Raw genomic sequence first — 27,830 nt, forward strand, 5'->3', positions numbered from 1 at the left:
TTTGGCTACCTTGAATTAAAAAAATATGTGTATTGTCACGGACCTTGATCCGAGTCCTTGGTATTGTGAAACAAATGTATCTACATGTTTAACATGTCAGTAAATGCCTAGTGTTTATATGTATTCAATTCAATGTTTGTACATACAGTCCGTGATTTTCTTGATAATATAAATAAATTACTGCTGCTAGGTGATATATCACTAAATGCCAAATTGAAATTTCGTGCTGGTATTTTTTCTTTAGTGCTAATTATGATTCATGCATGACGCATGCGTGCTTGGAATAACGTGGCTACACTTCCGGTAAATTTGACAGTTCATTCGCAAACAAATACTTTGTTTTTTTATTCACCTACGAACAGAAATGGGATCTAGTGGAGAATTTGGTAATCCTCTGCGAAAGTTCAAGCTTGTGTTTCTTGGCGAACAAAGCGGTAAGTTGTTAAATCTACCTTGTACAATAAAGATAAACTCTTACCGAATAATTAGAAAAAATGTCCCTGTTTCAGTTTTCTAAAACGTAAAAGAAAAAAAAATAAGATCTTTTTAAATGAGGAGCATCTGTGAGTATCATGATTTTTAGAATCAAACTGATGGTAAGAGAATCACTAGAACTTGTTTTAACTTTGATACATGCAGGCTCCTTGACAAGCTGGCTTTGTTTTTCTTAATTTCAGTTGGCAAGACATCGCTTATCACAAGATTTATGTATGACAGTTTTGACAACACTTATCAGGTAAATATTATGTTGTTTGGAAGAAAATAGTTTAAAGTATAACATGTTGAGATTAAGTAAATAAAAGACAGGAACACATTCACGTTTGTTTGCTCAGGACAAGGTGAAAGAAAATGGTTACTACAAGATTGGTAATGCTACTTAATTATAAATCTATCACATTATCAGGTAACCAATGTTTGATTGGCTCACAGCTAACTAAGTCACAGTCGTCCTGTATTGTGCACTTGTCAGGGCCTAGCCACAATGATGCACGTATAGGATACTTTTTTAACATTCGGGTATTCATAATGTCCCCTAAACGCTTATTCATACCAGTGTAAAATATATTCTTCAATTGTAACTCCACAATATTAAACACTGCATTTTTTAATAAAAACACAAAAGTTACGCATCAATTATTTTTAGCCAATACCTTTTCCATATTACACAAGTGTTTCATGAAACACAAATTCATATTGATCTGTCAACAAAGCAGTGCCATTTTTAACTATCTAGCAGGTGCCCGTTATTTCTCTGCTCAATATACTTAGCACTGGGATCTGTCATTCTTGGCTAGGAAAACATCAAGTGGGTATGGACGGGTAGTCGCCAAAACAAAAATCGTCAAAAACTCGGAAGCGGCTGTTTATATGGACTAGTCATGGCCTTCCCCTGGTCAAAGGAATATTTCAGGCATTTGGAGGGGTGGGAGTACCCTCTTCGCATGTCGATCTTCACATTTCCACTACCAAATGGCACACTTTGGTGCACTTTAAGAGAAGAATTCTTGAATAAGGACAAGTAAACATGGTGTCCTACTTTAAAGGTTCTAAAAACTTAAAGCACACTGGTCCAGGTAGGCAATCTGAATCTGTGATTTCAACAAAAAGTTGCTTGTTGTGTCAAATAAAACATATTTCAAGGCATGAAAAACTGTCACAGGCTATAAATCAAAGGGTAACAACTTACCAGGTCAGTATTAACTATCTGGTCGTGAATAACAACTAGCTTACTCGCATGTTACCAGGTCAGTATTACCTCGTGTTGTTTTCAATCTCAGCTGTCCTTTTTGGATACTAAATTTTGGATATGGATATCGGAATGCATATCTGGTCATGAATAAGTTATAACCATTTCTTTTTTATCTGGCTTCAGTTAAGTTAACATACTCTCATTACGGTATTTATTTGACAAAATTCGTGAATTTATGTTGAAAAACACAGATTCAGATGCTGAATATAAATGAAATTTCGAATTCCCCCTAAAAAAAAGAAGTTGCTAAAACAACACCATATCATTGACAATTATGTAATACATGTACCTATGTTTGGCATGCGCTGATTTGGTGAAGAAAATGCAAATGCCCCTGGTGCCGGACCTATTTCTAGATATTTGAAAGTTTTCACATCTGATGATCTCAAATTTTTGGCTTTTATTAAGCAGTGTTTTTTTTTTTAACTTGATGCTGAGCACTAGTTTTAATTGATGATTGATATATGGTACAGTGTACCAGTTTTTTTACTAATAGCCATTTTGGTGTAACATTATACATTTTCCATCAATAAATACACAAACGGAATGTTTTACAAATGGATGAGTAGAGATGTCAAAAATCTAGTTAGCATATATTTATAATACAATATGAGAAGTTACTTATTGATAATGACAAAATGACTTATGTTTTCATATTTCTTGCAGGCAACAATTGGAATAGACTTCTTATCAAAAACAATGTACCTTGAAGACAGAACGGTAAGAAATATACATACTTGAATTGGCTTTAAAATTCTTTAGTGGAAGTGTCATGTATTGTTTGCAGATGTATGATGCATATAGTATAAACTCAAATACTCTTTCACCATTTATGTATCGTCTACTTTGGCTTTTGGAACATAACCAAATATAAGCTACATTCAGAGGCACATTATACAATCATATGATAATACTCCAGAACTGCTTGCATTTCAGATTCGCCTGCAACTGTGGGATACAGCAGGGCAAGAGCGTTTCCGTAGTTTGATACCTAGCTATATACGAGACTCTTCTGTGGCTGTGGTCGTCTATGATATAACAAGTATGTTAGTTTGATACGGATCATACCCAGCTGTATATATGATCTGAGACTATTGTGGCTGTGGTCGTTTATGATATAACAAGTACATTGTATGTTAGTTTGAAATCGCTCAGTATACAAGGCTATTCTGTGGCTGTGGTTGTCTATGATATATAACAAGTATGTTAGTTTGATACCTCACTGTATGTGTAAGTCTTCTGTGGCTGTTGTCGTTGTTAGTTTGATACCCCGCTGTATGTGTAAGTCTTCTGTGGCTGTTGTCGTTGTTAGTTTGATACCTCACTGTATGTGTAAGTCTTCTGTGGCTGTTGTCGTTGTTAGTAAAAAATGATACCCCGCTGTATGTGTAAGTCTTCTTTGGCTGTTTTCGTTGTTAGTTTGATACCCCGCTGTATGTGTAACTCTTCTGTGGCTGTTGTCGTCTATTATGACTTATTATCAAATATTATTATTTATGGTTATTTGTAAGCTGGATTTGCTGTATTTGTAGGTGTTAGGCACTAAATGCATTAATATAAGTCTGTTATGAAACTTAAACTGACCTGGCACATTGGTTTCATTTTGAAATAAAAATTCTGGTATCTCAGTGTGTGTTTTTTTTAAAGAAAATCTAGGTATAATAATCACAAAAAGTGGACCCAAATTCTCATTCCTCAAATCTCTCAACAAAATAAGTAGTAAAGATATATGTTGAAATGTAATCTTTTCTTTCATGCTCTTCGATGAAATGAGTTTTATCAGTCAAATAACAACAGTGAAAATATCAATGATATTTTCACTGCAAACTGAGTGAAAATATCAACTTTAAGAATTACTTTCAAAATCCATTGTAGTGATCAAAACTAAACAAGTCACTTTTGAATCAGAAAATGTTGCCAAAAATTATGATATAATATTTTAAAAAGGTAGCATAAGTTTAAACCAATATATTTTTGGAAATAAACGATTTACCGGTAATTCTCAATTTTACTCAGAACCACATTTGATTTACATTTAAACCTTTCCAGATGCCAATAGTTTTCAACAGACATCCAAATGGATAGATGATGTGAGAACGGAGAGAGGCAGTGACGTTATAATTATGCTGGTGGGGAACAAAACAGATCTGTCAGATAAAAGGTACATATTGAATACTTATGATTTATTGTCCGGCAGTGTCAGTGTCACGCTTATTTTCCATTCATTAACTTTTGAACGACTTGATGCTTTAGACTTTGTATCCACTTGAGTCTTCAGACTTTGTATCCACATATTTCATGGACATTACATGATCATAATAATAGTGTCATCAATGCTGCATATATGTACCTAGAGAATACTTGTACTTTGTTGTGTTCTGGCTTAAACTTTGTCATGCACTGAGGGCTATTCCAGTAAAACATAAACCCGGGGGGGGGGGGGGGAGAGAGAGAGAGGCAATTATTAAAATACTTTATATGCGGGTGTCTTTCTATACTAATTTGGACCCCACAAGGGTAAATTTGCTTCTGTAGGGGGTTGACATCATTTAAAAGTGCCTTTCCCTTGGGGGTTATATGTTTAAATGGAATAGCCGGGAGAGATTCTAAAATGATTTGACACATGTGTTTGACACATAAAGAAATTTCCTTGCGTAAGAACCATGTCTTTACCTGAAAGGTCAATGTCGCAGAGATTTATCATTATGAAATGCTGCATATATGCAGATACATGTTCATTGTTAGCTATAGTCTGATGTGTGTTGGCTGTAACGTCAACCAACGTCATTCATTGGGTCTGGTTTTTAACTAAAGTATACTTTTTGCAGTAACTGATAAATTTGTCTCCTTTCAGACAAGTCACATCGGAAGATGGGGAGAGAAAAGCTAAAGAATTAAATGTTATGTTTATTGAAACTAGCGCAAAAGCCGGTTATAATGTTAAACAGGTAGGTGATACACTTTTGGTAATCATATTTATTATAAGAAATTTTCATGAAATTTCAAAAAAAATAATTCTAAAGACTGTTATGGGAAGCTAGAGACTGTGAAACAGGGCCAAAGTATATGTTAAAGTATTAGTTATGATTTCAAACATTTCTTCCTACCAGAAACATTTTAAAAAGAGATATGTAAGTGTGTGTATGTCAATGAAGCAAAGTCAAAATTCGAATTCTTTGTTAATCATTTAATCATAAGTGAGATATGTTTTCTGTTGACAAAGCTGTTTGATATTGGAGCCGATATCAGTTGAGCATAAAAAGTTAAGTTAGTAAGAGTCGACACACTTGTTAAAATTTGTTCAATGTTGATCTTACGGTCATAACTGTCCCAGTTATCACAAAAATACATCTCCGATAATATCAGTTTCAACCCGTTTTACTTCAGAAGCATAGTATGATTCAAAATCTTGTATGCTTTTATTAACCAGGTTTTCCCAAAGTCAAACCTGGTTATTAGAATGATGAATGTCATTGTTCGGGCCGCTGGGCGGGCGACCAGGCGGTGTCAGGCTCACCTATGCAACTGAATAATTTCATGAAAGGTTGACATATCTTGACCAAACTTGGTCTATATATAGAGTTTATGGATACCTTTCATGGGATTGCATTTTTGGGTCCCTAGGTTCTAGGTCACTGTTACTAAAAATAGAAAAACAGTTGAAACTGAATAACTTTAGTTAGTGTTGACATATCTTGAACCAACTTGGTATAAAGGAAGAGTTTATGGATACCTTTCATGTGATTGCATTTAGGATCCCTATGGTCAAGGTTACTGTTACTAAAAATAGAAAAAACAGACACAGGCTGAAGTTCTTCTGTCAATCATTGAAAACCTGGTTTCGTCGCATTGCGGCGTTTCTTGTTTTTTTTTAAATCATGTTTTCTCATATAGAATATGTTGATAAATTTTTTTGTCAACTCTAGAAATACTCATTCAAAAGCAAAAAATGAACTTTAGTAATTGTTAACAAACAATGAGTTGTCCTTAATTACAGTTTTTGGTGTATTAATATTTTTCATCCGAATCTTAGCTGAACATATTCCATGAGAGAACGCACTTTTAAAGTATAAAAACATATGAATACTATGAAAAAAGGCAGCATACAATTGTTCGTAAATGTCATACGTGTGAATGTTTCAGTTATTCCGAAGAGTAGCAGCAGCATTGCCAGGAATGGAACAGCAGGAACCAAGAAAAGACCAGAGTATCCTTTCTTTATTGCTTGGGTCCCTCAGATTTGCCATATATAAGGCTAATGTCTGTGTTCAATGGCCAGACTTTGCCATATATAAGGCTAATGTCTGTGTTCAATGGCCAGACTTTGCCATATATAAGGCTAATGTCTGTGTTCAATGGCCAGACTTCTTTCTATGCTTTAGTTATTCAGATCTGTTTAATGATTTAGTGATGACACCACACCGCAAACCTAAGAGAATAAGCTACAATTTATAGTTAATTTTTCTGCAGGGATAAAAACTATTTTATTCATGCAGCTTTTAAGGATGTTTTATTAATTGATGTTATATCATATTGGGTAAATTAAGCTATTTTGTGTAATTTTTCATAAATTAAAAAAAACATGACATTGTAATGAAATTACTGATAAATAAAAATTAAATAAAAATAGTTAATTCAATTTGGTTTGATAAGTTAAAATTTGTGACTAGTTAAATTCTTGAAGGATGTGAAGGTAAGTGCTCACACAGTGTTGTGATTCTTCTGATTTCCTTTTTTTTGCATTAGATAAATGTCGGCTTTATCTTCTTTTTGTGTAATTTTCCCTGCAAAGAATAGTGGTGAAAGTTTGCACTTGCGTTTTGTAGATTGTTTTCAATTTATGAGGGTTTTTATAGCACTTTTTTGGTTTCAAAATTGTAGACACAGTTGTTCAATTACTGGTATGTAAACCTTACATGCCCCCTTTTGAAAAAATGGAGCAAAATTATAGTTTTGTAAATGTCTGTCTATCTGCTATGTGGCAGTCGTTAGACCATGCCTTGTCAAGACAATTACTCAAGAATAGTTTGACCAAGGACCATGAAACTCGGTTGTAGGTTGTCCTTGACCAGTAGATGACCATTTTGCTTTTGAGGTCAAAGGTCAAGGTTGTGGTTAACAGATTTCAGTAAACAGTCAACAGATTTCCAAATCTTGGTCAATTTTACCACTATGTATAAACATACTTTGCGGTATTTTATTCAGTCCTCCACAAAATTCTGACAAAGCAGTGACCAGGACGCATACTGTTTGACAAACAAATCATGTTTAATTGAACGTTTCGTTTCGTTTTAAATATGCCTGATGGATAGTAAAAATTGCAAAAATTAAACCCTCACTAAATTTAAATGATCTACATTATTGTAATGTGTTTGTGATATGCATTTATATAATCATATTTTATTTATATTATGTGTACTTGTATTTCAACAAGCTTTTTCCAACTTAATTTTCAGATATAAACTGATTTTTATACACCCGTTTAAAAAAAGGGACCTAGTTAAACCTCAGAAATTAGACCTTTGGATAAACAAGTCTGAATTTTTATACTATTTCTTGGCATCAAATGTTGAACTAGCCCTACTTTAAAAATTCAGAATTTAAGCAAGCCCTGAAGACACTTAACCAGTGCAGGGCTTGTGTTAATTTAGACCACTGTCACCTGCATTTGGATTGGGTTGGCATCCAGTATGTCATCCACTCAATAATTTAAGAAGCCTTTGTCCAATCATCACCAAATTTGGGCATAATATCTGGGACAATTTTGATAACTAGCCATAACCCCTGCAGTTACTTGAGAGTTATCGCCTTTATATTATAGAAATTACCTCCAGTAATCCAATCATCACCAAATTTAGTAAGAGTGTGAATGGGCATAATATCTTGGACAATTTTGATAATCAGCAATATTGCTGTAGTCAAGAGTTTTATTAAAGAAATTACCTTAAATTTGTCTAGTCCGCTCAATAACTTTAGAAGCCTGTTTTTTCCTGTCAACAAAATTAATTTGGTGAGAATGTGTATAGGAATAATATTTACGACAAGTTTGGTAACCACTATATCTCTCTAGTCACTCAAGAGTTATTGCCCCTTAATTATAGAAATGACCTTCAACTGGTCTTGTCAAATGTATAATAGTCTTTGTCCAATCATCACCAAATTTGGTCAGAATGTGTATTGAAATAATATCTGGACATTTATTCATTTACTTGCAATATGGCTTGAGTCACTCAAAAGTAAACACCTTTTAATAAAAAATATTACCTTAAGATTGGTCTTGTCTCATCAATTAGTTTAGAAGCCATTTTCCAATCAACACCATATTTGGTATATGTGTATTGGAAGAATATCTTGGTCAGGTTCCAAAACCAGCCATGTTGCCTCAGTCTCTCCAGAATTATGTGCTTCAAATTGGCAAAAACTGTTTTATAGTGTTCACTTTGGCTTAATGTTTCTCCATTTATCTCAAAATTTAGGACAGTGGTATTTTGTGAAGTAAGCGCTCTTGTTCAACTAAATAAATTAGATCTTATTTAAATAAAATCAGAAGCCTGCCTTAAACCTCTAGCATGTTTTATGTGTTTTTAGTATATAGAGTATTTTAACTTAGTCTACATGTATTTAAGTACTAAATGTTTTCATACTTTTAAATGTGAAGCCCGTTAAATGCTGAATGTAAGCTATATTTAAGTACTGAATGTAGCCTAGCTTTTTTGTTTTCCTTAATTGTGTCCCCAGTGACCGAGGTCGTTCTGAAGGACACGCCACTGGAACCCCCACCACAGGAAGGAGGATGCTCGTGCTGATAGTTGTTGTGTGCTTGTGACTGTGTCTACCAGGCTTGTGTGACTATGTGTACCAGGCGTGTCTTTCTCAAGTCTTAAAATGTGTATTGAGGCATAAAGAATCATTGACAGAAAAAGTTTTCTGGTCGATAAAGTATGAATGACTGGTCCGTAACAATCATTGACTGGTTCATAACAAATTGTTGACTGGTTCAATTTGAGACTGGTTGATAACTAAACCTAGACTGACCCTTAAAACATATAGACTGGTCCATTATTACTGACAGGCTGTTTTTTTATGTTGCTGGATAAAAAATGTTCTGGGGATAAAAATTACTGTTTGTGTTGTTCACTTTATATCACTAAGTGATTGTTTTGTACTAAAATTAAAAAAATGTAAAACTATTATTTATTTTAACTCACTCATTAGATATCTATCATGGTCATGATACAAGTATTCGCTTTTCTTTTATTAGTATTTCAAAACATTGTGCCCTTGATTATTTGCAATTATGGAAGGAGACTAGTCAACGCATTGGATTAAAACAAGCATTTTGCTAGTGGGTTTTACTGAGTAGTTCCAAATCTTCTTTAAGGATTATTATATACTGTTTGATAACACTTATAAACTGACAAAATGATATTAAGGTCAGCCAGTGAGTGTTAAAAGCAAGACAAAAGTTCATACAGTAATGTTCTATTGAACAAAATGAGTTATGCATAAAATAGGGACTATATTGCGATCATCGACACTGTCTCATTTTGATGTTTTATTTTTGAAATACATGGAAAATGTTCTTAAGTTATTTTATCATTCAAAGTTCAAGACTAAATCAGAATACTTAGGCAGTATGTTTTCTTGGGGAATGATAATTTAAAGGTCAATTGAATTAAGGTTATTTTATTTGTTTTAAAATCCCGTAGACATGGACAACTTTCAATGACATTGCACAACCCAAGGACGTTTTGTAATTGCATGTTTGCGTAAGCATTTATTATTTATTTTTCAGCATTTTCATTTTAAACCCTAACAGCTTTGATATAGTCATGTATAATTGTTGCTGTGTTCAGAATTGATAAAGCTGTTTATGATGTTGACTTACATTTTATTTAATGATGTTGTTACATATATATTGTTTAAGCATATTCAATGTACAAACACCTAACACAAACACTAAACAGCATGTTTCTGGTTCAAGCATTGAATATGACACAGTGATATTTTGTCCTTAAAATAGACTATCACTAAATTTCAACTGTGCTTCATACAATGAGATATTCACAAATATTTGTCTAATAATGTTGAAAGTATGCTTTAGGATTTAGAATTTATTTATAATATTTTTTGTATTATTCTATAAAGATGGTTAGTAATCAACATTTATTGTATATTTATTTGTGCAATCCCATAAGTTAATAAATGTTTCTTTCAAATTTATTAAAAAATATTATTTTCATTCTGATTCTTCTATAGAAATAGTAAAAATACTTTAAGATTGGAGCTACAAATGAAAGGGGAATTAACACTTCCTATTGGATAATTAAATTCAGAGTTATTGCCCTTAATTATAGATATTACCTCAAATTGGTATTGTCCGATTATTAATTTTTAAATGAATAATTTAAATACTAGTTTCTCATTACTTGTTAATTGTGATAACGTTGTTGAGGGATACATTTGGTTGTACATATTAAAAAACATTTTTGTAGTAAATATTGGATAAATAAAATATGTAAATATGAATCTAGCCTTTTTCCTGCTTCTGCCATTGTGAAAGCATGCACTTAAGAATATTGCTTTATGTAAATGTAACCTAAACAGACATGGATTAATTATGCATTTTATTAGCTCATATGTGTGTCAGAAGCAAACAAGGTGAGGTATTGTGAAAGCATTGTTATCGACAGTAGTTTTGCTGTTATGAAAAGCTTTAATGCTAGCTTGAACTTAAAAAGAACGTCCAAAGTATTCACACGAATCTTATTACACATGTTAACATCGACAAAACACATGTTTATCAAAACCCATGGCCAAGGAAGTGGTGGAGTGACATGTCTGTCTCTTATGGCCTTCGCTCCCTGTGCACTTGTCTTGCATGTTGTGTGCAATGTTTAGTGTGGTTTTGATGTGCGCAATGATGTTTTAATATTCATAGAGCATGGGAGTAGGCATTTGCACAAATGGAAACATGGGTGTCTCAGTTTTTATGCAATGAGGTAATTATCTCATCCTCTCTATTTCTTGTTTGTTTTGTGTGTTTTTTTGTTATTCTGTAACAGTTTAAGTGTTTTCATAGCCTCGATGTCACTGTTGTCGTAGTCGTAATTGTGGTAAAAAATCTGTGATGTTTGCCATCACGTCAGGCGGTAACACTGAAATAAAAAAAAAACTGGTAAAAGTAATTGGTAAAAAATATCGTACTTTTAATATCAAGCATCGTTTGTTTGTGATGCTGCAATATACATTTGTCATACTATTCTAATGGTAGTATATCCCCATTTATAACATGAATGGTTCGCATACGAAATAAGCATCCATATTCCTGCATTATATAGGTTCTGCCCTCACTTGAACCAGAGAAATTTTCTACACCTATACCATCTGCAAGTACTAAGTCATTTTCTGTCATGGCCATCGGGCGCGAGTTAACAGTTGTGTTGCACTGAGGACATTTGAGAGTCCTACATCAGTCTTTTACCTTAAGCACTATGAAAAGTTATCAGTTATTATATCAATAGACTCGGACTCGTTCCAGTTATAAATGTACATACACAGGGTACAAAAGCAGGAGCTAAGTGCCACTCTATATGTCATTCGCAGGTCTCGCGGTCTGGGTACACAATTACTCTTTTGGCGAATATCGCTTAAACCGATGGCGGTAAAACCGATGGGTCACTCTTGGGATGTGACGAGGTCAAGCCATAATTCAGCCATTATAAGAGGTCGGTCGATCTTTATAAATTCAACTACAACAACGGGTTTTTATGTTTCCCTAGCTATTATATAATACATGCACATATAGTATATATATAGGCTAGGAAGACATAAAATACTTTGCTCGTCCTCTGCGGTCTCACAGATATTATGTTGGCAACACCTTGTTGAAACTGAATTTAACTCGCCTTTAATGACCAAACAGCAACTGACAGGTAATCGTGTGGACATAGTATGTAAATCCAGGCATACAATTATTTCATTTTGAAAGGCGTAACTTACTGTTCTCGACAATAGCATGAGAGCCCTAATTTGAACTTGTGATTTTTATTTTTGAAACAAGCATTGTATTCACATTTCAAAACAAATCGAAGGCCTTATTAAGCGAGAATGAGTCCATTTAAGCGGGCGCATATGAATGGCTCTGTGTCTCCCATTCCAAAATAGGACAATTTAAGGCCAGTGCCAAACTGCTGTGCTCAGAAGGGATTGAGAACACTTTATGCCAGTATACGTCTCAGCTTTCAATGATCCTTACAGCTGTAAGAGGACACACACGCACGTACGTACGCAAACTTGAAAAAATATATGCACTGTTTTATATTTCAACTGCATGTGTTTTACCTTTTCATGTTCCGTACCTCTAAGAGACACACTGCTAGCATTCATTCCAAACTGCATAATTGTATGCACTCTAGTATTTCCACGTGTATTAGCTTTCGATGCTCCATATCTCTATCCGAGATAAACGCACCTTTTCACAATGATAACGCTTTAATATAAGCTGCATAAATGTATGCATTCTAGTTTTTCAATGTGTATTAGCTTTCGATGTTCTTTGTCTCTGTCCGAGATAAACGCACCTTTGCACTAAGCTAGCATTCATATCAATCTGCAGAGTTGTATGCATTTTTGTATTTCAACGTGTTTTAGCTTTCGATGTTCTGTTCAACGACAACTTTGTAAGACGGTATACAGACCAAGTCCTTAACCGACCAATCAGATATTGAATTACGACCAAAGGAGCCTAGCATGGAACCAATAGAAAACGACGGAGGATGCAGTTGCTAGCCATGCCCATTAGCTGCCATTTATGTATTGTGATCGCTTCCACTTACTAATTTTCCATCATAACCATGAATGATTTTGCAAATGAATTTAAGATGTAAGCTTTAAAATCACGTGAGACGTGAGACGTGATACATTGGCTGCATTTCAGAGACAACAGTTGTTTTTTTGTGTTATGTCAGTTTGTGTGGATATTTATAATCTAAATTTGCTCTTACAAATTATATTCAACACGTAACTAAAACTTCATTACGATATACATTCGAATCTTGTTATGTCGAACTCCGTTATTTTGATGTTATGGTTATGTCGAACTTTTCCGAATGTTCTAGGCTAAATTATACACTTATTGTATTTCGGTTATATCAAACGTTCGTTTTCTCGAAGTTTTCCCGAGGTCCAAACAGCTTCGACATAACGAGTTTTGACGGTACACACTTGTGATCTATTGAATTGGAGCGAAGGCTTTATGACCAGAAACGTAACTCCAGTCCTTGATTTTTGGAAAAGAAGTTACCTCCAAGTAGACTTTAATAATCGTACTTGTGTTTGATTTTTTTGTCTGCTTTTTATATTGACATCTGTAAAACTTTAGAATTGGTGTCATGTGATTATATTTGCCTGACAGAAAAAGGAGATATTTACGATATTTAGAAGATGAAATCCAATCGTACTTTACGATTCTGTAAATATGTAATATCGTTATTGTTTTCCACTGTGCTTTTTAAAATCATGGTATACATTTTCGGTGCAATATTGTAAGAACTTGATGTACATGTATGCCAATTTCGCTGTCGCCTTCGTACCAAGCGGCAAAATATTGTTTCGTTAAATAAAAACAAAACCTTATAGTTAATATTAAAATTACGAAATCAACTTTTGATATGAACATGGCCCTGGTACTTGAGTATGTGTAAACAAACATTGGTATGGTTATAAATATAAATAATTATTATTCAAACAAAACTATTTTGCGGTATTTTACTCTGGTGCTTGTGGCCATTTTAATCGACAAAATTGAATGCGTTGAACTGCTTAGATTCGTTCGAGATAAAAAAAATAAAGAAAACTACGACTGAGCCATATTGCCTATGCTTGTTGGTGTGAATATGTTGTGTTTTATATTTAATTAAAGCTGCACTCTCACAGATTGAACGTTTTGACATTTTTTTTTATTTTTTTTTTTTGTCTTGGAATGAGCCAATTTTTGCGTAAATCTCTGCAAACGAGTGATATAAGACTGCGGGCAAAAGATCAGACCGCAAATTTTCATATTTCCGTTCGAATAATATTTTTATGGCTTAAAGCGTTACTAACGGTTTAAAAAAAATGCATAAAACAGCAATTTTTAACTTAAATATGAAAATCTGCAATCTGATTTTTTGTTAGCTGTCTCGTATCAATTAATGGTTTCCATGCTTTTCCGCACAAATTGGCTCGTTCCAAGACAAAAAAATATTAAAGTTGTCGAAACATTCAATCTTTGAAAGTGCAGCTTTATTATTGGAACTAGACACTATATTAACCTAAAAAGTTTCCCTTTTTGGCATCTTTGATTTAGCATGTACAATATCGAGAGGCGAAAGCAGAAAGGTTCTATCTCTTATTTATTTAATGCTACTTGAAAGCTTCTCGCTTTCACTCCATGATATGACAATTTTACTAGAGGCTATTGTTTGTACATTGCATAAATTTATGTATATACTTTGTTTCTTAAATATATTACGCTTTCACATTTTATATTGCATTGTAAATGTTCTGCGGAATACAGCTAACCATATGTTGTGATATGTAAATCGGTCAATCTTCACTGATAATGTGAATAAACTTCTAACGAACAGCTATGTTGTTTTTAAAGTGACACTCTTATTCAAAATCAATACATACACATGTATTACAAACATAAATTTTGAGAGATAAACCTTTTACTACTTACTAAATAATGCATTTATGGAAATATTAATTACTAATAACAAGATTGTTACCGTGTATAAAACGCAAAAAAATTAAATGATTGGTGATGCTGAAAGATTTACCGTGTTTTCTGCACCTTTCTGTTTTCGACATTTATTCATCCTCCTCTTTGGTAAATTGAAACAATTGTTTTAATTGTGTAAATCTTATTTTGGAGTAAGAGGGCATCTTTTAAGGAAAGACTGCCCAAAACTTACAAGGTGAACCCTTATTAACATATATATATCGGCATGTACACCTTTTAGAACCTTTTCGCATTTACCCCTTGACATTTTATGTACTCATACACAGGGTACAGAAGCAAGTGCAAAAAGTGACAATCATAAAGATCATTCGCAGGTCTCGCGGTATTTTTGGTACACAATTACTCTATTGGCGAATATTCCATCAACCGATAGTTGTAAAATCGATGGGTCACTCTCTTGAGATGTGACGGGGTCAAGCCATAATGCACCCACTATTAGACGCCGGCCTATCTTTATCAAGTTAACAACAATAACGGCTTTTTTATGTTTCCCTTGCTATTATACAATACATGCACATATATTATATAGAGGCTAGGAAAACATGAACAAAGTTTGCTCGTCCTCTGTGGACTCACAGATATTATGGTGGCAACACTGTTGAAACTGAATTTAACTCGCCTTTAATGACCAAACAGCAACTGACAGATAATCGTGTGGACATAGTATGTAAATCCAGGCATGAAATAATCTTATTTTGAAAGGCGTAACTAACTGTTCTCGGCAATAACATGGGACTCCTTATTTGAACTTGTGATGTTTATTTTTAAAACAAGCATTGTATTCACATTTCATACGAAACCAAAACAAATCGACGGCCTTGTAAAGCGGGAATGAGTCCGTTTAATCTGGCGAATATGAGTGGCTCTGTGGCTCTCATTCCATAATAGGACAAATTAATGCCAGTGCCAAAATGCTGTTCTCTGAATATACTCAGAAATGTTTGAGAACACTTTACGCCAGTATATTTCTAAGCTTTTAATGATCCGTACGTCTGTAAGAGGACACACACGCACGCACGTACGCAAAACTGAAACATTGTATGCACTGTATACCTCTGTAAGAGACACTATGCTAGCATTCATAACAAACTGCATAATTGTATGCACTGTATTATATTTCAACTGCATGTGCTTCATTTTCGACGCTCAATACCTCTGTAAGAGACACTATGCTAGCATTCATTCCAAACTGCATAATTGTATGCACTCTAGTATTTCCACGTGTATAAGCTTTCGAGTGCCGTGTCTCTGTCAGAGATAAACGCACCTTTTCACTGTGCTAGCATTCATATCAATCTGCATAATTATATGCACTCTAGTATTTGAACGTGTTTAGCTTTCCATGTTCTGTTCAACGACAACTTTGTCAGACGGCATACAGACCAAGTCCTTAACCGACCAATCAGATATTGAATTACGACCGAAGGAGCCTAGCATTGAACCAAAAGAAAACGACGGAGGATGCTGTTGCTAGCCAAGCCCACTAGCTGCCATTTATGTATTGTGACCGCTTCCACTTACTAATTTCCCATCATAACCATGAATGATTGTGCAAATGAATTTAAGATGTGAGCTGTAAAATCTCTTGAGACGTGAGACATTGGCTGCATTTCAGAGACAACAGTTGTTTTTGTGTTATGTCAGTTTGTGTGGATATTTATAATCTAAATTTGCTGTTTCAAATTATATTCAGTTCGTAACTAAATCTTCATGCAATATAGAGTCGAATCTCGTTACGTCGAACTATGCTATTTCAATGATATGGTAATGTCGAACTTTTTTCAAATGTGCTGGGTTAAATAATACACTTGTTGTATTTCGGTTATATCAAACGCTCGTTTTCTCGAAGTTTTCCCGAGGTCCCAGCAACATCGAAATAACGAGTTTTGGCGGTACAAACTTGTGAAACATAACTCCAGTCTTTGCCGGAAAAGTAGTTACCTCCAAGTAGACTGTTATAATCGTACTTGTGTTTGATTTTGTGTCTGCTGTATATATCGACATGGAATTGGTGTCATGTGATTATATTTGCCTGACATAAAATATTATTTACTATATTTATAAGATGAAATCCAATTGTACTTTACAATTCTGTAAATATGTAATATCGTTATTGTTTTTTTACTGTGCTTTTTAAAACCAAAAGTATACATTTTTCGGTGCAATATCGTAAGAAATTGATGTACATGTATGCTCTTTTCGCTGTCGTCTTCGTAACAAGTGGCAACATATTTTTTTATTAAATAAAAAACAAAACCTCATAGTTAATATTAAAATTACGACATCAACTTGTTATATGAACATGGCCCTGGTACTTGAGTATGTGTAAACAAACATTGGTATGGTTATAAATATAAATAATTATTATTCAAACAAAACTATTTTGCGGTATTTTACTCTGGTGCAAAGTGGCCATTTTAATCGACAAAATTGAATGTTTTGAACTGCTTAGATTCGTTCGAGATGAAAAAAATAAAGAAAACTACGACTGAGCCATATTGCCTATGCTTGTTGGTGTGGACTTGTCGTGTTTTGTATTTACTTAAAGCTGCATTCTCACAGATTGAACGTTTTGACAACTTTTTTTAGTTTTTGTCTTGGAACGAGTCGGGTTTTTTTACGAAAATGCATGGCATCCAGTGATATAAGACTGCTGACAAAAAGGAAGCAGATTTTTATATTAAAGTTCAAAAATTGATGTTTTATGCATTTTTGTTAAACCGTTAGGTACGGTATAAGTCATAAAACATTAATTTTCGAACGAAAATATGAAAATCTGCGATCTGATCTTTTGTCAGTAATGTTTTATCATTGGTTTGCCGATATCTACGCAAAACTTTGCTCTTTCCAAGACAAAAAAACTTGTAAAAATGGTGAATCTGTGAGATGACGCTTAAATGTTGGAACTAGCCACTATATTAACCTAAAAAAGTATCCCTTTTTGGCATCTTTGATTTAACATGTACAATTTTATGTCCAGATCGAGAGACGAAAGCATAAAGGTTCTATCTCTTGTTTATTTAATACTACTCAAAACCTTCTCGCGTTCACTCCTTGATATGACAATTTTACTAAAGACTAGAGTTTGTAAATTGCAATAGTTTATGTATATACTTTGTTTCTTAAATATATTACGCTTTCACAATTTGTATTACATTGTAAATGTTCTGTGGAACACAGCTAACCATATGTTGTGATATGTAAATCGGTCAATCTTCACTGATAATGTGAATAAACTTCTAACGAACAGCTATGTTGTTTTTAAAGTGACACTCTTATTCAAAATCAATACATACTTACACATGTATAACAAACATAAATTTTGAGAGATAAACCTTTAACTACTTACTGAATAATGCATTTATGGAAAATATTAATTACTGATAACAAGATTGTAACCGTGTATTTAATAGCTTAAAAAGCAAAACATTAAATGATTGGTGAATGCTGAAAGATTTACTATGATCTTCTATCGTGTCATAAGATAGAAACACAGTGTTTTCTGCACCTTTCTTTTAAGGAAAGACTGCCCCAAAAACCTTACAACAGGAAACTCTTATTAACATATATATCGACACTTACTCATGATAAGTTAGTAGCTGACTCGATATGGAATATATGGGACAAGGGAAACCATCATATATCAACATATTATAACCCCGTAGCGTGTATATCACGTCGACAACCAGTTAACATTGTTGAAGACACCAACACTATCTGGGGAAATGTTTCATTTAATTATCGGAATTGGAACAAACTCGACGCCATTTTGGTACTGTATAAAGATAAGTGAAGAATTATGGGGTCACTACGTGACCAGTCTTGGACCAATGGCGTTGCGTCATTTGTGTTGGAGGCGTGACATATGTACGTATATACGGGCAAAATACCACCACTCTGGTAGATTCTTTGACCATTGACGACCAAAAACCTTGCAGACGGGCTTTCAAATAAATTATTTCAAACTATGAAATAAAGTATATATTTGCAGTTTATGCACAGTATTCTAGAAAATCATTGTTGACGTAGTGCCTTTTACTCAGAGCACGCAAGAGAGGGACAACAATCAACTGCAAAGTGCAGATGAACATGACGGTGTGAACATAAATTTCACTGAAAAGTTGAGCACGTTTTGCTTTCAATAGTTTACATACATTTACACGTCTAAGAATATCACAGCGCAAAATGCTATTTAGCCGTTCACTATAAATATATTAATAAACATAAATAAAGTCCCAGTTGACAAGCACAATAACTGATACATCACTATCGTATAGACTGTTTTTATCTGCCGATACCGGAATTTATGGTCCACGAAACGTATCATAAAACTTAGGTCCAGCACATATCAACAAACACTTTACAGATGTACAATAGTAGAACAACGCCAACAAAAAACAAGGTCAATCCAAGATAGTTCATTAAGTCTGTCATGGGAACCTTCTTAACGGCTTCTATCGCGCCAACCCACTTGTTTGGACCTTGCAGTCGCCATTGACAAGCACCGCAAGAGGACATCAATAGTCTGAAACACACGTTAGCAGAACGTGCAACACTAATTAAACAATGGAAAATACAGAGACATTTCCATCAGCCAAGAGATAAACTTTCACGTTGCTCCAAGGCAAAAGGGTCAATACTTAGTTAACACTCGACGAAGACATATAACGTCATACAACGTCAGATGACAACACAGATTTATAAACATTAAGCTATATATGCATGTATTGGATATAGACAAAATTGAGCGTGTACATCACGTAAAGAGATGCTTGTGTGTCTTTTTTTGTTAAATCGTGTTTTTTTAACCAATCAGGGGCTCTATAATTTTTTCAATGTTTTGCTTCTCATTTGTGAAGATTATTGCTGAAGATCACTCTTCCTGTTTAAGTAACTTGGTAAAACTGCGCATACGCATATAACCTCGCCTGCTGTTTGCATATGCAAAGGCGCTATTTCATTGTTAACGCTGTTTTAAATGACTTCGCTGCGCTCCGCTCCACAAGGTTACTTATTCACGAATAAGTTACTTAATAAACTCTAACATTTACTAGGATTATTGAGACTTTATTGCAATAGGTGTTCTTACGAAGTGTTTGTTATTGTTTAAATTGACGCATTTAGAAATTGTTAAACCGTCCACAAAGAACTAATTGGAATTGAAAGTGCATTGTTTAACCACATTATACTGGTTTATATGCTTGTAATAAAATGATTGAAAAACTGAATATCACCAACTACCTCCAAGCAAGACCAGGGAACCGTAAGAGGCTGGGTTTGGCCCCTATCAGCTCCGCTATATCGTCGTTATACACCAAAGGGTCTCGCTGCATGGTGTGGCCAGCACAGTTGTAGTACTTGTAAGCGTTCTGTTTCTACAATAGGTACATAACTATTAAATGGAAAGAAATAAAACAACAAGTTGACAACAAATATGTTGTAAGTAAGACATATTTAATTTTCATATTTTGTATTACATACATTATAATATTTATTACTTTGTCCTGCTCTATAAAAGTAAGTTAAAGGTCACATGCTATCACAATCTGTTTAATGCTACAGACAACATATTAAAGCTTTTATGTGTAGCTATATTTTTCTTCTTCTGTTTAATAAATCTTACTCAAACTTAGCTTACTGCTAAATTAATCTTTGAACACAACAACTTAATGGACACACCTTTTCCAGCTCCATGGCGCTTCTCATCTCTCGTTCACTTGGCAGTTTGACCCGACCCTTGCAAATCTCAGCTAACCATCGGGCCTGCATTTCAGACATCAGTATCACCCCGCCAGATGACGGCTGGACAAATCCGATAAACGCCAGGGAACGGCCTATGTCTGGACTGAATACGCTCTTATACAGCTGAAATGAATATTAAACTCGATTGCAGTGCAATGCAAGATCGAAACATATTTTGGTTGTCCGGTTAGTGCACTTGCTTTTCACATATGCGACGCGGGTTCGTTTGAAATAAACATATTTTGGATGAAGTAAATGCTATATATAATATATATAAATTTAATATATTATAAACATATTAATGATAAACATATGCTATAGTGTCACAATGATAATTAAACATTTTTCGGTTTGCAATATCACACCTTACACACCTTATAAAGATATCATATCATAGGTATATTCAACAAACACACAGCACAAAACTAGACAAAACAAGAACCTCTATTGCATGATGTTCTTCTACAGCCACATAGCAATATATTTAGCGTCAAAACCAGATAAAAAAACAAGCACGTTTATTGAAATTATGCTCGTCATCAACAGCCACACAGCACGTAGATTAAGCGACGAAACCAGACTTGAACAATCACCTTCATTGTATTATATTCGTCGTCCACAACAACACAGCACTAGATTAAGCGACGAAACCAGACTTAAACAAACACCTTCATTGGTGTATGTTCCTCGTAAATAACAACACAGCACTAGATTAAGCAACGAAACCAGACTTGAACAATCACCTCCATTGTATTATATTCGTCGTCCACAACAACACAGCACTAGATAAAGCGACGAAACCAGACTTGAACAATCACCTCCATTGTATTATATTCGTCGTCCACAACAACACAGCACTAGATTAAGCAACGAAACCAGACTTGAACAATCACCTCCATTGTATTATATTCGTCGTCCAGAACCACACAGCACTAGCTTTAGTGGCATTTGAAACGAAACAAAACAAGCACCTTTATTGTATTGTGTTCGTCGTCCAGAACCACATTTCTGACCCGGTCTTCCAAGTAGGGGAGATCAATCTTGTAGCCTGTACACAGTATGATGTTGTCAAACTCCGCCTGCGTCCCGTCCATGAACATCACCTTGTTGTCCGCAATCCTCTGTAAGTCAAAGCTTTGTTTTGAAGCTGAACCAAATGTTTATAATGTTTTCAAAAAGATCTTTAGTTGAGTATTATTAATGTATTTTTTACATAATGTTATAAATACATTGACGTAATAAACTTGATACTTTGTTGATTTTTTTAACACATTGATCATTTAATAGGCAATTATCTCGACTACCTCTATATTCGGAACAAGCACGATTTCTCTCCTCTGTATGTGGTGAACGAGCGTGGAAGATATTGTTGGCTGTGTTGATAATGCCTTCATGTTGGGATTTAAGTTCCATCTGCAAGATACTTCATATTGTTATTGAATATGAAAGGTACACTTCAAATCAAATAAAACCAAAATAATACCAAAATAGCCCATTACTAGTAGTATCGAGGGGAATAATATAGGCACAGAGCAAGCGCAACTTTGGGGAAAAACTTCTGTTTGGGGAATCCTCCCCCTTTTATGTTACTCAATTTCAGTTCAAAATGTTTTTGTCTGTTGTACTCTATGCATGTTTTCCATACTCTTAAAGCTGCACTCTCACAGATTGAACGTTTTGACCACTTTTTTATATTTTTTTTGTCTTTAAGAACGAGCCAATTTTAAATTTTAAACAAAAACAAAAAATGTTTTCCAAACGTTCAATCTGTGAGAGTGCAGCTTTAAAAACATAGAAACGATACACTTTGGTTATAACTAAAATATATACTTTCTTGGATCTCCAAAGACTATCTTTAAAACAGTTTCAGCGATGAAATTCTGTAGTCTCCATGGCAGTTTAAATAAGAACCTGCAGGCGTACAGGTCAAGCGGATTTCCAAATATGTAATTTGGTGCAATCCACGCCCCTGATCGACTGCTTATATACACTGGCTTACACCTGAAACACAGAAAAATACCTTGAATTAAGTAGATTCGAATCAATGTAAGCTATCTTTACAGCTTCTTAATTATTGTATATTTTGTAACCATTGACTACCCAAAGATTCTGGTGGTACAATCAAATGAAAACGTGTAGCCAATCCATTTTTCTTTCTTTTTTCAAACGAAAAGTTGTTTTTCCTTTTCATGTTATTTTTATATTGCAAGCAAACAAATGTGTTTCTAAACAATACCAAACGCCTTTTAACACTAATTAATAGATTTCCAAAGTAATATATTTCCAAAGTATTTTAAGTTTAGCCTAAGGACCGTATCGTTGACGATATTGTTTTGGGGATATTCCTTATTTTGTGTCGACCAATTTGAAACGTCGACGTCACCTTTTTTAGGAATGTTTCTGTTCACCTTTCACACAAATGGTTGTGGGTTCGAGTCCCTTTTATTGCAGGTTTCATGCCATCTGAAAAGGACACAAGTAGTGGTCTCTACCAATACAACCTACTTGAGAAAAATTTAAAGTATCCACCATGGACGAGAGTGTAAGATAGGTTCAACCCCACCCAAGTAGACGGTTTTGCGGAAACGAGGAATACCGAGTTTCCGAAGAACAACTTGTGCGTGGGTTTGGATGAACCTATTTTACACTCTCGGCCATGGAAGATGTTTTTTTTCCCATCTCAGATAAACAAAACAGAGTAAAATGTATATGTGGAACTCTTTTGTGCGTAGTGAAAATAATGTACGTATAGATATGTGATAATTCGTGGTTGTCATGGATATGCGCGCAGTAATTCAGATTATGTTAATAATCCAATCATTCTTTAAATAGTTCTGAGGAGAGGGCAGCATCATTTCTTAAACGGAGAGTGGAAACGTTTTTAAGACGACATTTAAATCGAGAAATAATTAATTAGCATTTTAAATATTGCCACAAGACAAAGTTTCCATGCTGCTATAGATGGCGGTCTTCAACAAGGGAGTGAATTGTACGATGACAATGAAAAGGGAGTTCCATACGGGTACTTGTTTCATCTTTGCCCGTGGGCAAGATTATATGTAGCGTCCATGGCCGAGACCTTATTTTTGGATCTACTTTTCTCCTACCTCAGATAAGTAGATCCAAATATTTGGCCATGCTGGAAATTCTTATAACCACGGGCAAAGAGAAAAAAAATATTAATATTAAAGGGTTATTAATATTGCATTTTTATCAGGGTGGTCATATTCGACTTTGGATTTTGGAAATATCGATCTCACCTGCCAACGGTTGCACAATGTTCAGCAATGTCCACCGCGCTGTTACCTAAACCCACAACCAACACCCGTGAGCCCGTAATCCCGTTTGACATGGCATCGTTGAATGACACGCTGTGGACTATTTTACCTGTAAAATAAAATTTCATTACTAGATAACCATAAACTGGCCAAATATATTTTTAATCAAATAACTGCGTGATCTGAAGCGTTTATGGAGTAATAGATACTGCACCCACAGTGGCAGGGTGCGTTGTTTTGACACACCCCTAAGACCCCTTCCATCTCATTTTTTTAAATCCCTAGCTTATTAATAATATAGGGGAACTGTTACTAGTGATATATTTCATTTTTTTAAATTGTTATTCTATATTTTTTGAAGAATGATTGTGTGTGTGTGCGCGCGTGCGTGTGTGCGTGTGTGTGTGTTTCACCCTGCCCCTGTGACTGCACCAACTACTGAGTATTGTATACGACGAGTGCGAATCGCGACTTATGTATAATTCCACTGGCGGGGGTTTACTGAGTGCTTTGCCGTGTTGTCAAGGTAAACGTTCAATAAGTACCATGCGTTTATTGAAACATCGTTGTTAATCATCGGCATGTTACTTATTCCACGATAAGAACTCCGCCTACTTCCTCCGTATGAATATGAACCAAATGAAGGAAAACGCTTCCCGATATGATACCATTTTAATACAGCTCTTTTACAAAGAGTTTAAACGCATCAACAACTTTATGTCCCCTTTATAACATTTAAAATCTGTTATTAAGTGTCTGAAATAGCTTTTAAAAGGATGCAACTTTATTCATTTTCGAGCTTAAATTTCTTCATTATAGGGACATATTGTGTTGGTGGTTAACGTCCCTTCCGCTGAGCAAGAAGGATGCTCTTGAAGATCAATACATATATCCATGATGAAAAGGCGTCGGAGATATTTGTCATCTTTATGCACCAATCAATTGTAACCACGGCCCCCGAGGTCCGGGAAATAGCGGGGACTTTGACTTTCGGCCCAGCAAAGCCCGGGTAAAATCCCCGCCCTTCGTGGACGAACTGCTGGTAAAATCCCCACAAAATGCCCCCGCATCCCAGGGACCCTAGGTAAGGCCCATTCCCAGCCATTTTTGGCGCGATGACAAAACCACCGCATTCACCCGGCACTGCGGGGCCACCTAAAAAAACACGGCCCGTTTCCACGGTTATCACCGGTATACACCCGGACCTCGGGGGCCCTGGTTACAATTGACTTGTGCTTTATTGCATCTCAAGTTTTACCTGTAAAGGTTTCTTGGCCAGGAAACTCTACGATGTTAGGTTTAGCGTGATGCCCAGAAGCTATGGCAACAAATTTCGAACGGATAACTTCTTCATCTTCCGACTGCTTAACAGTTTTGCCATCATCTTCAACGTGTTTGATGTGCGTTAGCCATATGCCATCTGCAGACATAAGATTTCATTAATGAACCTCAAGCGACACATAGGGGCGATTAATCGAATGATCATTTACTACGGATTTTATAAAACGAGCTTTCTTAAATGAATAAAAATGAGCAATGAATGTGATATTCTATTTATATCATAACACTTATCTGATGATTTACAGCGTTAAACACACATAACGATGGTATACAGTGCGCACACTTTCAACGCCTTTTATTATGACGTCACAACAAAAGACATTACATAGTTATAATATAATTATAATGACGTCATTTATGACATTCAAACCACACAATGATTGGTTAGTGTTGTTGGCACTGTGTAATAATGACATCGCAAACAAACTCTACACATGATAGCATTTATGGTAATACACTAAAATGTTAACTAATACACCTATTCATCGCGGCCAATTTAGAAAAACTGGATATTGTTTTGGTTTGGTCAAAGTTAACCAAAACATTTATTGATTGGTTGATATTTTCCCAGTAATTGCTATTAACCAATTAAACTGTTTAATTGAAAAAATAGCCTGAAGTTAACATGTGTATGATTTGTCAAAGTCGTACATACTGGGCTACATTTATTTCTATGTGAAAGCAAAGAACATAAATGTTCATTTTGAATTACTAAGCTAATTGATTCAAATATTAAGATGAATATAAACAAAAACACCAAAACCACACAAATAAAGACAAAACAGAGAAATGCATGTGAACGTACCTACCCGTTCAACTTTCAATACCATTTTTTGAAATCTAATGTGTTCTCTTAAACCAAAATGATCGACATAATCGGATATGTATTGCGCCATAATTGTGTTGTGCGGAAAATCCGGAACATCGTCGGGGAAAGGAAAGTCGGAGAAACAGTAGTTGTGTTTTGAAACATTGCTGAAAAGAACAGAAAAAGAACATGGCCCGTGCGTATCCATTTATTTCATATATACGCATAATCATTTCGGTTGCTTTGCACAGAAATAACTTTTTTTCTTTTTACCCCTTTAAAAGCTTAGATTTTAAATGTCGCTTTGATGAAATACACACTTTTCCGAATTTGATATGATAATTTAATCTTAAGGTGCCGATTTTAACTTAGAAAACGTAATTTAACTCTAATTTTCAGACACTATCATTGACACTTTAAACACCACTAAGAACTATAACGTACACATGTGTAAAGCTCATGACGCCATAGTCATGTTCTCTGAATTTCCACAGTCCCCCAACATCAGCTGTCCGCTCAACAACAACGGCGGTGAGGCCCGCGTCCAAGAGACATTTCAGAGTTGCCACCCCTGAAGTGCCACCACCGATCACAACCGCGTCAACATCCGTTGTCATACCCTGAAGATTTACAGGACATTTGTCTATCACAAAGACAATAATTGTTCCAGTGAAAGAACGTAATATATTTGACCGGGTGAGCACCAAAACCTATATTTCACGAGAGACAATCAATTTTCTTTCAATATATTCCATAAAAGGTTACAAAATGACAGTTAATTGTCATTTTGAGAATAATTTATGTTTGAAACAGTCAAATATATTTTTAATTCACTGTAAAACGTAAATCATATAAATGGAAAAACGTACTAAATACGGCTTTAAACTTCCGTGCAGAACCATTAGAATTACACCATGATGCAATGTACATCAATTGTAAAATGTTTGAGAGTGTAATCGGAACGTACGTAACCGTTCTATCACTGTCCTGCTGATAAGTTATTAACTTATTATGTTGTATGCACCAGTCAATCGTAACCACGCCCATCCCCACGTCCGGGGGTATACCGGAGATAGCCGGGAAATGGGCCGTGGTTTAACCTTCCAGGTGACCCCGCAGTGCCGGATGAATGCGGTGGTTTTGTCTTTGCGCAAAATATAGCGGGGAATGGGCATTGCCTAGGGTCCCTAGGGTGCAGGGGCATTTGGTGGAGATTTTACCATCAGTTCGTCTCCGCAGAGCGGGGATTTTAGCCGGGCTTGGCTGGACCGATAGTCAACGTACCCGCTATTCACCGGGCCTGGGGGGGGGCGTGGCTACAATTGACTGGTGCATCACACTTATACCGCACGTTATTTATTGGACGTTGTATTTAACAACTACATATGACCCGCAACCCTCGTGTTTGAAATTATACACTGGTGCTTAAGCGCTCGTGTTAAATCTCAAAAACTCGGCTTGTGGGTGCCGTTGATACTATTGCAAAGCGGAAGTTATATCACAATGTATTTATAATGGTATGAAAGCAAATGTGATATTTATCTTTAAAATATATAAGATGATAAAATGAACTTACCACCTGGTAAATACCCAGTCCCAACGACTTTAAGAAAACGCTCTTTCCATTTTTGCTTTAAATTTTGCTTTAAAGGGTAATACGTGCACTATATATACAACGCGTTCATTGCGAAGTAAACAAACTGAAATATCTGCATGCATACAGAGCGCAGGGAGTTTAAATAGATAAAAGATAACTACTCCTGTATGTTTGTGTTTGAAATGTTCAATATTTTAAAACGGGTTTCCATGCATTTTTTTATTATATTCGGTGTTACTGTAAAATAAATGTCCTCTCAATTGTGCATTCAAAAAGAAATGTACTAAAATATTGATATAATTCCCTTTGCATATACCACCGGCATGAGGAGGTACCCGAGTTTAGCTTCTCAACTTGGCGGTATATCCTTCAAAAATAAAGTGGCAATGTTACTGAGATTAAATGAACTAATCTGCAAAAGAGTGAAATAATAATTGTTATACAGATGACCAGTGACATACCATAAGTGAGTTATTTCTTTACATAATGCTACAAAAGAATGCATGGTATGAATTTATAAGTACATT

At 35.0% G+C, this 27,830-nt stretch overlaps 2 protein-coding genes across 5 annotated transcripts; one reads left to right on the top strand and one right to left on the bottom strand.

The window, feature by feature from the left end:
- The first annotated feature begins 273 nt into the window (after window positions 1–273).
- LOC128219688 (ras-related protein Rab6) lies at window positions 274–17,786 on the top strand. 3 transcript variants are annotated; one of them, XM_052927603.1, is made up of 8 exons: window positions 274–434; window positions 678–736; window positions 2,417–2,470; window positions 2,687–2,792; window positions 3,800–3,911; window positions 4,605–4,698; window positions 5,894–5,957; window positions 12,474–17,786. In XM_052927603.1, exons 1-8 carry the CDS (start codon window positions 365–367, stop codon window positions 12,539–12,541), a joined length of 627 nt encoding a protein of 208 aa, XP_052783563.1. In that variant the 5' UTR covers window positions 274–364; the 3' UTR covers window positions 12,542–17,786. The 3 variants fall into 3 exon arrangements, with proteins under 3 accessions (XP_052783563.1, XP_052783561.1, XP_052783560.1); XM_052927601.1 differs by lacking the exon at window positions 12,474–17,786 and adding an exon at window positions 8,489–10,279; XM_052927600.1 differs by lacking the exon at window positions 12,474–17,786 and adding an exon at window positions 6,089–6,344 and having other exon boundaries at window positions 5,894–6,004.
- LOC128219687 (flavin-containing monooxygenase 5-like) lies at window positions 17,711–27,422 on the bottom strand. 2 transcript variants are annotated; one of them, XM_052927599.1, is made up of 11 exons: window positions 27,283–27,422; window positions 26,151–26,326; window positions 25,704–25,873; window positions 24,816–24,977; window positions 23,540–23,666; window positions 22,110–22,280; window positions 21,584–21,692; window positions 21,251–21,400; window positions 20,217–20,402; window positions 19,779–19,906; window positions 17,711–19,062 (listed from the first exon to the last, which is right to left on the bottom strand). In XM_052927599.1, exons 2-11 carry the CDS (start codon window positions 26,321–26,323, stop codon window positions 18,870–18,872), a joined length of 1,569 nt encoding a protein of 522 aa, XP_052783559.1. In that variant the 5' UTR covers window positions 26,324–26,326; window positions 27,283–27,422; the 3' UTR covers window positions 17,711–18,869. The 2 variants fall into 2 exon arrangements, with proteins under 2 accessions (XP_052783559.1, XP_052783558.1); XM_052927598.1 differs by having other exon boundaries at window positions 19,779–19,912.
- Window positions 27,423–27,830: the final 408 nt, after the last annotated feature.

Source organism: Mya arenaria, chromosome 15, assembly GCF_026914265.1.
Source record: "Mya arenaria isolate MELC-2E11 chromosome 15, ASM2691426v1".
NCBI lineage: Eukaryota > Metazoa > Mollusca > Bivalvia > Myida > Myidae > Mya > Mya arenaria.